At 41.5% G+C, this 14,791-nt stretch overlaps 4 protein-coding genes across 4 annotated transcripts; all 4 read right to left on the bottom strand.

The window, feature by feature from the left end:
* Nucleotides 1–1,715: 1,715 nt before the first annotated feature.
* LOC108055929 (uncharacterized) lies at nt 1,716–3,507 on the bottom strand. The gene is made up of 4 exons (XM_017139509.3): nt 3,367–3,507; nt 3,101–3,308; nt 2,846–3,032; nt 1,716–2,781 (listed from the first exon to the last, which is right to left on the bottom strand). The coding sequence occupies exons 1-4, from the start codon at nt 3,505–3,507 to the stop codon at nt 1,716–1,718; spliced, it is 1,602 nt and encodes a 533-aa protein (XP_016994998.3).
* Nucleotides 3,508–6,916: 3,409 nt separating this feature from the next.
* Nucleotides 6,917–7,428, bottom strand: LOC108055940 (uncharacterized). Its single transcript, XM_017139520.3, has one exon. The coding sequence runs from the start codon at nt 7,298–7,300 to the stop codon at nt 7,034–7,036; it is 267 nt and encodes an 88-aa protein (XP_016995009.3). The 5' UTR covers nt 7,301–7,428; the 3' UTR covers nt 6,917–7,033.
* Nucleotides 7,429–8,613: 1,185 nt separating this feature from the next.
* Nucleotides 8,614–11,907, bottom strand: LOC108055937 (uncharacterized). The gene is made up of 4 exons (XM_017139516.3): nt 11,770–11,907; nt 11,628–11,714; nt 11,232–11,573; nt 8,614–9,973 (listed from the first exon to the last, which is right to left on the bottom strand). The coding sequence occupies exons 1-4, from the start codon at nt 11,855–11,857 to the stop codon at nt 8,787–8,789; spliced, it is 1,704 nt and encodes a 567-aa protein (XP_016995005.2). The 5' UTR covers nt 11,858–11,907; the 3' UTR covers nt 8,614–8,786.
* Nucleotides 11,908–13,194: 1,287 nt separating this feature from the next.
* Nucleotides 13,195–14,026, bottom strand: LOC108055939 (uncharacterized). Its single transcript, XM_017139519.3, has 2 exons — nt 13,559–14,026; nt 13,195–13,415 (listed from the first exon to the last, which is right to left on the bottom strand). Exons 1-2 carry the CDS (start codon nt 13,899–13,901, stop codon nt 13,243–13,245), a joined length of 516 nt encoding a protein of 171 aa, XP_016995008.1. The 5' UTR covers nt 13,902–14,026; the 3' UTR covers nt 13,195–13,242.
* Nucleotides 14,027–14,791: the final 765 nt, after the last annotated feature.

The following is a 14,791-nucleotide window of genomic DNA, read 5'->3' as shown; positions in this document are numbered from 1 at the left end:
AAATGTCTCTCCTAATTATGAATATTTTTCTAGGGTTTTGAAATCATTTATAAATGTTCCTAAAAGTATGCTACAATATATTTGAAATTAAACATTTCTGTAAATTAATTGCCACTTCAGATTAACTTTCAAAATTACTCATATAACCAGTTAGCCAGGCAATGTTCTCTTAGAATTTGTTTCATCATCAATTTAATATTCGCCTGTTTAAATCTTAAATTATTTCAAATTACTTAACTCAAATCATTTCACAGCTGCCAGCTTAACTTAATTCCTAAAGTCTGACTTCCATTTGATTTATTTGATTGGGCTTCCAAGGGATTAGTAAGTCCGCAAGGGTATTATTGCTGGCTCTCTATTATTTTCTGTCACTATTTCAGTTTGCTCAGTCAACCTGGCAATTGAACTAAGCAAACAATGTTAAATTCACATAAGTTGTGTCAACTAACTAACAGCAAAACTATTTCGCATTACGCCCTAAAAGACAAACCAATTGAATGCGATTGAATCGTTTTTGGGGCCGCTTCACCTGCAGCACTCAGCTCATTCGGAATCAATTGGAATTGCAACGCAACTTGCAATGCAATTAAATGCCAAACAAAGTTCGCAAAATTCAATTTGAGAAACTAAAATCGCTGCCGTCTCATCGTTGGACATCCCATCTCTGGACCCTATCTCTCCATCTCCAATGCGAATCGTTATTCCTTCGGTTGGCGAGCTACTAGAGCTGCGGACAAGTCAAAGGCCGAAAGGCAAAAGGCACAAAAAGCCAAAAGCAAAGCTCTGAAATTCAATTCTGTTGCGCTCGATTGCGTTGCATTTCAATATAAATATTTATTTTATTTATATACCAACAGCAGGAGGAGAAAGAGGAGGAGTGGCACACACAAATGGACAGAGCGACAAGTTGCAGCTGACAGTAAAAGATGTTGTGGAGCCCATTTGTTTTAGTCAATGGCAAGCACAAAGTCACTTCGGGTCCACTCAGCCAGTGGAGTTCCAGTTGAGTTCTTGGTATGCCAGCAGCCCAATCTGGAAGGCCCCTATCCCTTTCCCATTCCTATACCACCTCTGCTGCAGTCGAATTCAATTTCCAAACTGATTTTCCCTGGTATGTGTGTGTGTGTGTGTGTATGTGGAAATGCACATTTTCAACTGCAATCGCCATAACTTTGGCTTAGCAATGGGTAACCATCTCGAAGTCCTTGTCACAACAAGCGCTCAACTGTGGAGGTGAGGGCAAACTAAAACTGGGTGGATCAGCCCAGTGCAGTTTGGCATTCGGGAAATGCAATTGCAGCCAAACATGCTGGCCAATTTGTACAGCCTAGCGTTAATTTAAAATCATTTTACATACCAAGCAGCTAGCCCTGGAATTTACTTACACTAATAAAAAAATTCAATTGTAAACATAAGCATTGGCATACAAACACAAAAACCGTAAAATTTAAAACAAAACAAGAACATATTCGAATCAAGTTCGAAAATATTAGATTCGATGTGAGTCATATTGCTTTAAATATTTTAAGTCTTAAAAAAAAATAATTTCGATAGTGAAAATATTTTCAATAAATGCCGCAACGGGCGAATAATATATATTGATACTATGCTTTTTTTATCAGTGTAGGTATGTTTGGTATTTTACCCAAATCTTGTCTTTAAAATTATAATTTAAGTACCTAATTTAAATAGTACAATTTTATTGGATTTATTTATTAAAGTTTTGCTGCTGCTATTAGGGCTATAAAAATATCCCGCGCTGCCTTTCGATCAGTTTTCCCGTTTGGATTGACTGGCAGTTCCTCGGTGAACTGAACTCCGGCATGTAGCTGTCTGTGAACTCCTGGCAACCGCCTGGCTACATGGTCGATAATATCCTTGGCACTTATAACCGATTCTTTCTTTGTGACCACCAATGCACCCGCCTCATCGCCGGTTAACTCATTGTGGATGCCCACTACACACACGTTCTGCACCTCCTTTAGCTCTGAAATTACATTTTCAATCTCCCCCGGCCAATAATGAACATACTGGTACTTGAGAGTTGATCTACGACGATCGACCAAATAAAGATAGTGGCGCTCATCGAAGTAGCCCAGATCTCCGGTGTGAAACCAGCCCTCGGGGTCCTGCATGCGACTAGTCTCCTCGGGATTTTCGAAGTAACCTTTCCAAGTCTCGCCGGTATGTGCATACACCTCGCCAATCTGATTGTGTCCCAAATTTTCGCCCTTCTCGTCTACAATTCGAACTCGTACTCCTGGCGCGGGCCAACCTACCGCTTTATCGTTACCAATTCCAGATGCTATGACACCCGACTCAGTCATTCCATATATAGTGGTCACGATCGCACCTTTGAAGAGCTCTCGACAACGCTGTACGGTTGCCGGAAATATTATCGTTCCGCCGAGCAACAAATATCGTATGGAAGTCAAGACTTCCGCTGTTGCTCCGGGAAAATTAATCAGGGCCACAGTATTGGCAGGTGATACGGAAAGGCAGGAAACCTTATACTTCTCAACCAGCTGCAAAATGTACAGGGGAGTGAAGGGGTTTTTGGTGATTAGACGGGTGGTGCGTAATGCAGTTGTGACCATTAAAAACCACAGTCCACTCATCCAGCTAAGGCTGGTCGTTGAAAAGAGAACAGGTCCACAATCTAGAAGCGTCTGAGATATTAACCTGGTGCTGGAAAAGTGTGCACACTTCGGTGGACCTGTTGTTCCCGAGGAACAGAGAATTGCCACGGTTTGTTTGCCTCCCTCCTGCAAAGGTTCGGGCCTAGAAAGTTTCCGATTTAAACAATACAAAAATCTTGAGTTAGTGAAAATTTGTACAGGCTTACCGGTAAAACTGCTCACTATCTGTAGGAACTAAAAGGGCTTCTATACTCGACACCCCTTCGACGTGATCTGTAATGGTGAAAATCTCTGGCTGCCATTCTATGGTGGCCGCTTGAACTTTTTGATATTCATTGCCATCACAGAAAATCAGACCCGGCTTGGTTTGCAAGAACACGTTTTTTAAATTTTCTGAAAATTAAAATACGAAATACTTTCTAATGTGATTCAATGAAAATTCTCCACATATATATACAAACCTTTATCCATTATTGAAATGGGTGAATGGAAGGGCGTCCCGTTAAGTAAACAGGCCACTGCCAGAGGCATCAGGTATGTTGAGTTTTCAGCCACAATCCCAATGATATCCTTATGGGTAAGACCTCGTTTCTTAAATACCTGAGCCATACGAATTGCCCAGGAAAGGGCCTGCTCAAACGTAACTGTAACGCCATCGGTATCACAAATCTAAAAGGTAATCGTTATATCTGAAAGGCTTTCGCATTCTAAAAAGGCTAGAACTAACCTGGCACACGTGTTTAGGCCAATTTCTCATGTTATTGAATATAATTTCACCCGCAGATGTATCATCGTCATATTCCAATTTCTTCTTGGCACCACTCCAAATCATTTCCTTTTCGCAGTAGGACACAGGTAATTTCTCCATATTATTGGGTGCTGGTACGATCTAAACTTCGTTGCAAAGAAAATGGGACTGTTTGAAAGTAGAATGTTGGACTAGCTGCCGTAGCTATCATGGTCTTTAATCTTATCAAATGTTCTAATAAAAACCACTTGCTAAGAAATCGTTGCGAAATTCGGGTTTATGTTTCGTTATCTTGTACGACAATGCAATTAGCTCTACCACTTTGGAGGTGTAAGAGCCGCGACTGTTTAATTACCTTACCCAAATTATTTCATGTTGTTGTCTTTCGCTGTTTTAGTATTATTGTTTATTAATACTTAGAAGACCGTAATCTTACAAGTAGTTATTTTTTATTATATTTTTTTTTATTTTGTCTTTGTTAGAATACTTGCACTATGGTTCTAAAGTAGGAGTTCAGCGAAATTCATAAATTAAAGTAACATAAATTAAAGTTAACTAATACCCCAATCTCCAATCCGACTTAAAGTCAATACGCATAGCGTATGGTATGTTAAAAATCCATTATTTTTAAAAACCAATCTCAATATGAAAAAGTTTAAGGAAGCCCACGAACCAACTTGTAGGCTAATAATCCCTTAAACCTTCACCTTGCTGCCCCTTTGACCCCGACCCTCCCGCACAATCGCTTATGCATGCACTTGCAGTTGCACATTTATTTGCGTGGATATGAGTATTTTATGCACTCAGCCGCATTAAGTTCGTAATGCCGTGTGTAATTATTCTTTGTTTAAATATTTCACAAAGATGCACTTAAAATGTCAGCGCAAAAAGTGACGCGCTTTCACGCACACAGTAACACATTAACCCACACACATGTGCGAATGGCACAACCTTTTGGCTCAAATGTGTTTTCGCCTTTTCTTTTCGCTGGCTCTTTCATTATGATTTCCCGCTCTCTCACCATTTTGCACATTTGCATTTTTATGAACATTTTGCTGCTTACCCCCTCCCCCTCTCTATCTATCCCACTCTAACTCTCGTAATGCATGTCCTTTATATGCGCATACACTAAATATACATTATGTACGTGGGGTAGAAAGGGACGACAAACAAGAGTCGTATGCATGTATGTATGGAAGGTAAGAGTAAGGCGGCATTAACGTGTATTAAATTACTTAAGCCGGCGAGCAACAACGAAGACATATGCTCAACTTTTAAAGCATAATTTCTCAAGCATAAATCTCTGTGGCTTTTCGCGAACAAACAAAAATTAGTTGCACTCGGCGACAGGCGAGGAATCAGAAAAAGTGCAGAAACAGTGTGGCCAGAGGAGGAGAAATAGCAGGCGAGAGCAACGGTAAATTATGCCCCGCAATATGTCAGCATGTTGCCATGAAGAAACCATTACAGAGGGAAAGGGATAGCAGCAGGGCGGGTGGGTGAGTGGGAGTGGGACGGACAGATTGTGGCTGCTGCACCCATTGCGTTTGTCACACTGCGGGGGTCAGAGCATTTCCCTAGGGGGGTTGAGGCCCCCACTCCCATTGCTTAATCAGAAATTATTTGAAAATGTAAAGTCGACATGTCGACGCACGCACAGCGAGTGCAACCGCAAGAATACCAACCCAATTCCAACCTAGTAGCCCACCATCACCGCCCCCGCTGGCAACTGCAATTTGCTAACGCCACGACCCCATGACCCACTTCGTACTGAGCGTGAAAGAAAGAAATCTGCAACAAGGAGCCAAACAAAAGCCAGCTGAAAAACAAAAACCCACGACAAATAATGAAAGAAAGAGCCCCAAAGACGCGCACCCAACTTTCATAGACTAATGCAGACTTTGCGCCATGCTGAGCGCGACTGGGAAGAAAGCCAGAGCAGGAGAAAGGGCACTGGGCTGGGAAGAAAGACTGGCAGAGTCGCGGCTCATTTGTTTGGCCGACTCACACACAAAAGTAAGGCACAGAACAAGACAAGACAATCAGAGGGTAATTCTTAGGATACGAGAGAATTTTGTACCCCTTAACTAATGTCTTGTTATAATAAAGAAAAGCAAAATATTTTATAGCTTCTGTAAATAAAATAAAACACAGCTCTAGATGCATAGTTTTTGAATACCTACCATTTTATTTTTTACCCCAGGGGATAGAAATCCAATTTTAAATACACGTAATGCTCAACAACTCTTCCGACATTTTTACGGCAGAATTTTCACAGAATATCTATGATTAGCCATTTTTTTCACCATACATTCTAAAATGCCTCTTCAAGGGTATCGCACTCCCATATTAGTTTGCCGTTGTGGGACGCATGACAAAAGGAGAAACCGCGACTGCCTTCATTTTCATGGCATTCGCTGTGATCCATTTCCACCAGGACTTCATCTTGAACTAGTTGGCAATTCGGAGTCCTGAGTCCGCACTGCCACTCCCACTTTTGCCCCCAAAATAATAAGTCATGTTAACCGAAAACCGGGCGATGTCTTTTTGTTACTCCAGCATTTTCTTCCTCCTCCCTTTTTTTTAGCATCGCGTGGCATCAACAAAAAACTTTTCGCGCACAATCAGTTGCGTTTCAACATGGCACTGCATCATTGTTGCAACTCCTGCTGTTGCTGCTGTTGCTGCTGCTATTGTTGCCTTTGCTTATAATTTACTTTTACTTGTGCAGCTTTGGCTTTGTGCAGCTCGTGTGTCGTGTAAAATATTTGCACAACAAGTAAAGAAGTCGGAACGAAGCGGGCAACTCGACAATGGCGCAAGCATTAACCATAATAATTTTTCCTGGAAAGGGGGACTCGGAACCCGGATGCATGCCCATGTAGTCAAGGTTTCTGCTGTTGCCATTGTTAATCAGCAGCTGGTAAACAGAAGTAGCATTGAATCTCATCAGGAAGGGAGCTGGGAATGCACCAAATAAATTGAAAGAAAAGTTGTTTACTGCTTTATATTCGCTTGTAAGAAATTGTTTAAAAATCCATACATTTTTTTATGACCGGATTAAAACGATTTTTAATTTATTTTAATAAGTTGGACAGAATCTTAGTTTGAAAACAAATAATCGAGTGTGCCTTTGAAATCAGAATGGATGAACATTCTGAACATTCAATTATGAACCAACTAACTACATGAGCTCCCATAGATATATATTTAAAATTTTAAAATAATATAAATAGAAAGAAAAAACAACACGTACCAAGGTGTCACAAGTATGCAACAATATATTTTATATGCAACAAAGGATGGATTTATTCCGTTAGACTACATTTTGTCTCCCTCCATAATTTAAAATATATTTAAAAGTAATTTTAAAACCATTAAAAGTTCGAAGGGCTGGAGCTTTCAAAACGATTTTGATTTCTAAGGTACCCCCAAGAATACAAATTCTTGAACATTTTTGATGGTAAGACCATTTTTCGAAAATGGAAAACCCAGTTTCCAAAACAACACATAAAAAAAGTCCAATAGATTATAATATTAAATCATTTACTTTGCACACCAGAGTGTGAGAAAGCACAACTGCGCTAATCCAGCGGACTAAAATTGGTATGGCAGATTTGGCATTTTGGAGATTTGACCACGCGGTCTACGAGGAACCAATGCGCCTCTGCAGCCAAGAACGTTTGCGTGAGAGTCTAAATGAGGGTGTCAGTTCGGCGTCCTTGCGGCCAGACGATGGTTGCTTGAACACCTGTACTTGAATCTTCTCCGGGTCCCTTCGGCCGGTGAACTTGGCGCTCCACATACCGTCCTCGGCGAAAACGGCTGGGCATCCGGTAGCCAACTTTCCGGGCTCCGACGGGCAGATCGGCGACTTGCGCAGCAGAGAGGAAACAAAGCGTTTCAGACCCATTGTCGTTAGTATCGCTAAGACCGCAAATGACGGTTAATTTGGCAGAAATTTCTTTGTTTTAAAAGTAGCTAGAACGTAAAAAGTGCTCTGTGTTTGATATCCAAAGTATCAAAATGAATAAGTCAAAGTGAAGTGCTGTTCAACGCCTCGCATTCGTTTGATGCCATTTCTCAAAATTCTTTCCAATTATTTGAACTGCTGAGTCGGCGTTGCTTTCTCGACTCGTGGAACTCAATTAGGCCCGGTTGCACTCGCTCAATTCGATAATCGATTAGATTGCCCATTTTTATGGCGAGAACCGAAGAGAAGGAAAATTGCTTAGCAGCCAGAATTGTTAACCAAGTCATAAATACATATATGTACGCGTGTGTGGGGTCTGAAAACTTTTGCTCCCAAAATGCAATGCGAGCGCTTTGCAAGTTTTCTGGGCCCCGAACCCATTTTCTGGCACATCCACATCCTCATCCTCAGCTAGTCAGGCCACGAAGCTAAAATAATTGATAACAGATTATGTTTTACAATCTAAGCAAGGAGAGATATAATACGAGCATTTTAATGGCCACATGTAGCGGGGCACACGTAGCGAGCACCCGGATCTCCGGCCTCAACTATGTATGTACGACCCCTGCTCCGAGTTACCCGCAAAACGTTTGCAAAACTTAATTATTTCGTTTTGACCTTTTTGTCTTCGTGTGTGTGAGTGTGGTTAGGGGTTCGAGGTTCGGGGTTCGGGGGAAAAGTGCGCAGAGATGGACAGTTAAAAAAGTTATTTATTTTATGGTCGAAAGTTACTTTGGCCTGTTTTATGGCAGCAAAGTCCGGAAAGGCGAGGAAACTCTATTCTCCCAGTCTATCCGCCAGTGCTGAAGAGCTTGTTGCCCAAAAGCCAAAAACATATAGGCTACAAAATAGCCAGGTTAGTTTACAAGTAAAATTTATTGGGCAATACCTATGATTTAATTCATTGAATCTTTAAGATTGTATCTCCAAAATTTTAAGTTAACCACTTCAATTAAGTTTTTTTTAGGAAAACTTTCCCACACAATTTAATAAAACTTCAGACTTTCTGTTATTACTTTACATAATGGGTGGTTGGCAGTCAATAAAATCATAATAACTTATTGCTTTTTTATTTCATATAGTTATGTTCTAACATATATTTTTCATATCGAAAAATGGGTCACTGGTCACTATTCAAGTTTATCCCTACAATATTGAGTTAGGGAATAAATATTTTCTGCAGCAAATTAGGGTTTACAAAATCGAAATACATTAACATCACTATCCCCTACGCAATTAAAAACGAAACCGCATTTTCCAAGTGAATAATTTTTCACATCTTTATTTTCAGCTTATTTTCCCCAGGCCATCACTGCGCCCATTTCTTGTCTTCGTGTGGCCACGTGAATTTACTCGAGCGTGGATCATAAATCAGAGAAACGAAAACAAGAAAAGTATTTCAAAGTGGCCCAGGCGCCTGGCCATTTTAGCCATGAAGTGATATCCGGGAAACGCTCCCCTTCTCCGCCGGATCCACCAGTGTGACCGTATTCCTGATGATCGACTGCTGGGCCGACTGCAACTGGGACTGCGATTGCGAATCGGCCAGGGCGATGGTTTCCAAATCGTCCTTGTTCTCCATCGCTTGCAGCACAGAGTCCTTGAAGAAGGCGGTCTCATCGATCTTGCGCCTATACAATCCAGTCGGATGCTCCGGATCGAACACAATGTCCGGCCGAATATCGTTATCGGTGACCAGAACGCGGGCACCGGGAATCGGAAGGAACTTAAACAGACGCTTGCGCAACTTGGGCATGTAGGTGACCCTCTGGTGATCGGGCACATGGGTCAGTCGCCGCGGAATTAGCTCGGGCAGGTCGATGGGATAGTCCATAAGCCGGCGCTCCGGCGGAAGCTTCTGCTTGATGGCCTCCAATTGGCGGGCGGTCAGCTGCAGCGGCCGCTCGCCATCCTTCCAGCGCTCCTGGCCGCTATTAAAGGCGATCTTCTTGTTGTTCTTCAATTGCTTGCGAACCACACGCTTCGCGGCACAATTGTAGGTGATCTTGGGCACATAGGGCGGTACCGGATAGGTCCGAATCGAAATGGGATGCCTTTGCGGCTGACTCAGCATGTTGATGTACTTGGCGTCGGCGAACATGTTTATGGGTTTGCCCTGCTTTTTGGAAGCAGTTGGCGCCTTCTTCGGCGGCTTCGGCCTGTCCCTGCGTCCCATTTGGAACAAGTGCCGATGGCCCTGACCCTCGACGTGGCGCCAATCCGGCTCACAGAGTCGCTTCCTGCTGATCCGTTCGAACGGCTGGCGGCGAAACTTCAGACGCTTCTGGTCGTCGATCAGCAACTGCAGACCCGCCACACTCGTCTTTCCCGCCGGACAAGGACACACGTCCTTGTAGCTGGTGCAGTAGCGACCCGGCGCTGGCTCCATGCTGATGTGACGACGGATCAGCAGGCTGGGCTTTGTGGGCACGCAGGAGTGCCGCAGGAACAGATGCGGATTGGGACGCACTGTTTTGGTCACCGGTGTGGCATTTGCGGCCAGCTCAAAGATGTTCGTATGGGTATCGCAGGGACCGGCGTCCTTGGGATCACGCCAACACCCGGTCAGCTCGGAGATCATCGCATGGGTTGTGGGACGGCGATCGCGGGCATCTGGAAGGGAGGATTGTTTTAGAAATATTAATCATTAAAATGTGTTATCAAAAATTCACAGTGAATATTAGGGACCCTGGATGAGAAACCAATATTCTGTCACAAAGGTAAGTTCATCTTTATAACTACTTATTAATTATACTGCAATTTTTAATTTGTCTTCAGTCTCAAAGAGAGAAGATTCAAATAATAAAATACCCCAATATATTTTTGAATAAGCATTGATTACACTAGTTTACAAAATAATATTCTTGGTGTGCTTCCCAGCAATTCATGGCAAATTCTGTTAGTGCTAGACCCCTAGATCACAAAAATAGCACTTTTTTTTTTTCGATGGCACAGTTTTTTTAAAGATTTTTTAAAGTTAGAAATGTTAAATTTTGTTTTGTTTACATGTCGCCGCCTATGATAAATCTTAAATTTGGGCTCTGTCAACCGGAAAAAGTGGAAAAATCCGAACTTTAAAAATCCACCATAAATCCAGTTTTCCATGGATTTGGGCCATATCCGGCTTGTTTTATTCGGTAGGATGTAATTTTTAAGTTTGTACCCATTATGATTTTTCAACGGATTTATTTCTAGTTTTTACGATATATACAGCCGACTTACAGACGACCAAAAAACACATTTTTCCTCTTTGTCGAGCTTCTGCGCTGCCATTACTCATCCAATCGTATTGATCTGTATGGCAAAGTTAAGCTCTAATCTATTGGCTTTAAAATAAAACTAAAACTGGCTCAACCGAGTGGATATCTGCCGAGATAATAGAAGAAATTCGAAAAAAATCCGAAATTTAACATTTCAAACTTTAAAAAATCTTTAAAAAAATACTGTCCCATCGAAAAAAAATGTAGTGCTATTTTCGTGATCTAGGGGTCCAAATCTAACAGAATTTGCCATCAATTGCTGGGGAGCATTTTGGCTGTAAACTAGTGTTATATCACCGCTCCATTTTCCATTACACCCAAACAAAACCTGATTTGAAGCGATGATCAATTAGATGTTATGTGATATCGATTTTGACTTGATATCCGGGCACCTCAATTCGATATGCTCGAAATGTAAGCAACAGGCCAGTTCGAATTTCTAATTCGTCCTTCTCCCTCCCACTCATTTAACTGTATGCGCTCAATTTCGAAGTCAGAGAATCTCAGAGAGAGAAATTTCGGCAAAAACGATATGCGTATGCAATAGCAGAAATTTACTATGCGCATATCGATTTGACCTCGACGTTTTTTTTTTGTTTTTGTGTAGTTACTCGATAGAAAGATGCCCTTCTGCAGGTTCTCGCGCTTGAAGAGTCGCTCGATCTCCGCCGGAAGTTCGTAGAAACGGTAGGGCGGTGGCTTGATGGACACTCGGCTGTGGTTTGTATGCGGCTTGGCGAACACGGAGCCCTTGGTGCCCTTGAGGCGGAGGAACGGCTCTGGAGGCACTCCATAATGATTGGGCGGCAGCTGCCAGCCCCGCCATTTGGTCATATTCCGATCGATGTGCAGGCTTCGACGTTCCGGATACGGATTTTTTGGTGTCTTGTCATAGCCCGTAATATGGCGATAGTGATCGAACGTCGCCTTGCTGAAGGCCTCTCGGCGGTTTTCTGGTAAGAATTCTTAACCTTTATACTCATTTCGGAAGTTTAAAAAACTCTTACCCTTTTGACAGTCCTCATTGTAATGCTGGCCAGCCAATCTAAATTGATTCTCCACTCGTGGCAAATTTTCCTTTCTAATACGATTACCTGAGACAAAGTTTTAATTTGGCGGACAAGCTTTAAGCTCTAAGGACCATCTTACGTGACAGCATAAAAAGCGGCAGACTCATACGGGTGGCCACAAAATTTTGCCGATCCTCATTATGTATCGTTGCTGATTTCTTCTCCATGTTTGCCTAGCTACTTTAGTTCTTAAATATACACATTTATTTTACATAATATGTTTGTGTTTGTCAGAGGTAAGTTATGATCGAAAAGTTTGCTAGTCAATTAAGATAACAATGTTTACTATGATTTTAAATTTAAATTTTATTTTTTTATTTTTATTTAAATCTTCAAATAAAATGACAAAAATACTCAGCTTAAGGAAGTGTGTGGGAGATGGAGATACGTATGTCTTGACTTCGATCATGAAATAACAGCGCCATTTGGCGCCGACTTTTTAATAAAATTGTCTGTATTGAAATATTTTCTGAATTCGGATACCCTTCCTTTTACATACTTTCTAGCGAATACAATATACCCTTTTACTCTACGGGGAACGGGCATATTGACTTAAACCGACAAGCAAGGTCTTCTTAAGAGGTTTTCCACGTTTGTGATGAACTGAATTGTAATCTATTCATTAAATCGTTTAAATTTTAACTATGCGCTATTTATCAATGTATCGAATTCTCTTCGAACATACTTTGGCAACGTATTCACAACCCAGTCGATGTTCAATTTATTGTTTGTTTATCAATTTGTAAGGACAACCAAAGCCATCAATTCTGTCCAATTTAAATTGCAGACCATTCGACAACCGAATAATTTGGTTACGTTACCCAGATAGCTCGCACACACCCAGTCCCGTGAATATTTGTAAATATATCAGTCCAAGTCCGCCCACCTCCACACACACACACAGACAGACAGAGAAGCACACACACAGTCACATATAGTGGCCACATAATTAGCGTAGCCAAGCGAACTGATTAACTTGCATTCAACGATTTTCAATTGAATTTTGCAGTTCGTTGATTTGTGCCGAAAAAAGAATGCGAGTGAATACAAAAAATCCGCAACAAAAAAGTTGGATGGATTAAAAGCGGAGACTGCCGTGCAATTTCAATCAGCCGCGTAGGGCGGGTAAAAAAGGGGGCGGGGCGCCAGCCGGAGGAAGCCTGAAGGGAAAACACTGGCTTTTTGCTGCATCGAAGGATGGGAAAATATGCAACCGGGCAAATGATGAATGTGAAATGTGCCATTAATTAATTTGATTAAATGCAGGCAATCAGTCGAGCGAGGGCAGCCCAAGGGGTCCAACTGAGATGAAGAGGATATCAAGGGGCAAGATAAAGGGGATCTGGTGTTAAAAGTGCCAGTTAAGTATCCGCCAATCCACAAGCCAACTAAAGAATGCACCGACTTCAAATTTAGGGCATCGATCTTAAAAATATGATCTGGTTCTTTTCATAAATTTTTGTCAACAAAAATTTAATTATTATTTTTATCTATTTACTTTTGAAAAACACTTTCTAAAGTTAACACTTTGATTTTCTAATAATTTTCATTATTATGCTTTTTCCGCATCTTCATATGTTCTAATGACCTTCGGCTTCAGATCGTCCTTGCCGCCTTTGCCGCCCTTTCCTTTGCCCTTCTTGGCGGCCTTCTTGGCCTTCTTCGCTTCCTTTTTAGCCTTCTTTGCTGCCAATCTATCACGCTTGGCCTTCTTGCGAAGCTCCACTGAAAATAAATTAAAAAATAAAATTTGTACTAAATTCGTATTAACCTGAAGTCGTTAGATTAAGAAGAACCTTAAATATTTTTTTCTTAATAATTAAAAATTATTTTAAAAATATAAAATAATATATTACGTATAAACTTACCTTTGACCATGCGAGCGGTCGCCAAATTTACGGGCATCGGGGCGCATTTAAATCCGGCTGGAGGTGCCTTGGTTAGGCGGATGAATCGATTGCCGGTGGCATAGAGAAGGCCCAAACAGGCCTGCGGTCGAATGCGACTCTTGGGCCAGTTGGTAAAGTACAGATCCTTGAGCTTGATCTCCGTCTTCTTCACGCCCTCGATGTCTCGCCAGTAGTACATCTCCCGCGCGATGGTCTGGTCTCGAATCTTCCAGCTGTGCTTGGGCGGGTACTTTTGGTAGCTGGTCATGCAGCTGGGCTTGTCCACAAAGAACCAGACGTCCGCATCGGGATAGAACTTCATTTCGACTGCTGGAACTTAAAAGGGGTGGGGAAAAAATGTATAATTTTAAATTTGGCGAGTTTTTGAACTTTTTTTAGGAGTTTATTTCTAAATGCCGAGGGAAAAAAGAAATTACATACAAAAACTCTGATTTGTCAGTGAAGGATACTTTGATGCAATTTTAAGAAACCCAATATAAAATAAAAAAAAGTTAAATATATCAAAATTATATTAAAATAAATTAAATATTTTTAATTAGGTAATAATTTCCATTTCTTAATTTTATAGGGTCTTGTCTTATTTGGTTCATGTTTCTTTTTACTCTGCTGAAAATAGTTGTTTTTTTTTTGCTAACAAAAGTGAACCAGTGACTAAGGACTCATACTTTTTCATTTGCCAGCAGGGTTTTGGTATTTTTACCTTATCCTTTATCTGATTAAAATGTATTTTATTCCGCCTGCGAGAATTAAACTTAACTAAAAGCAGCTAACTGCCGGCTAGTAGTAGTGCTAGTTACTTTCAGCCGTAAAAACTAAGCAGGCACTTGCTGCTAAAAAGTTAAGCTCGTTAGGAGGAGGGGTGGAGGTGGAAAGTCTCTTGACTTGTCACACTAAAGCGACAAAGGTGATGTCGAAAAACTGTCAATTAAGTTTAATTATTTTATGCTGCAGGAGAGTGGAAAGGACCTCGGCACACACACACACACACACACAGGGAGAGAGACACGGACAGCTAATGTGGAAAAGGCGTCTTATGCAAACCCAAACCAAGCCAAGCGAAGGGAGGTCGCCGGGGATCGACGAGGCTAAGCAAAGTCAATTATCCAAGCAGCTTTGATGCAAGTAATTGGCATAATGAAATTTCCTCTCCAGGACAACCGCAAAGAATAGAAGCCGCAGGAGCAGTAAGAG

Source organism: Drosophila takahashii, chromosome 2R, assembly GCF_030179915.1.
Source record: "Drosophila takahashii strain IR98-3 E-12201 chromosome 2R, DtakHiC1v2, whole genome shotgun sequence".
Classification (NCBI taxonomy): domain Eukaryota; kingdom Metazoa; phylum Arthropoda; class Insecta; order Diptera; family Drosophilidae; genus Drosophila; species Drosophila takahashii.
The sequence above is the reverse complement of the archived record's forward strand: the minus strand, read 5'-3'. Positions and strand labels throughout refer to the sequence as shown.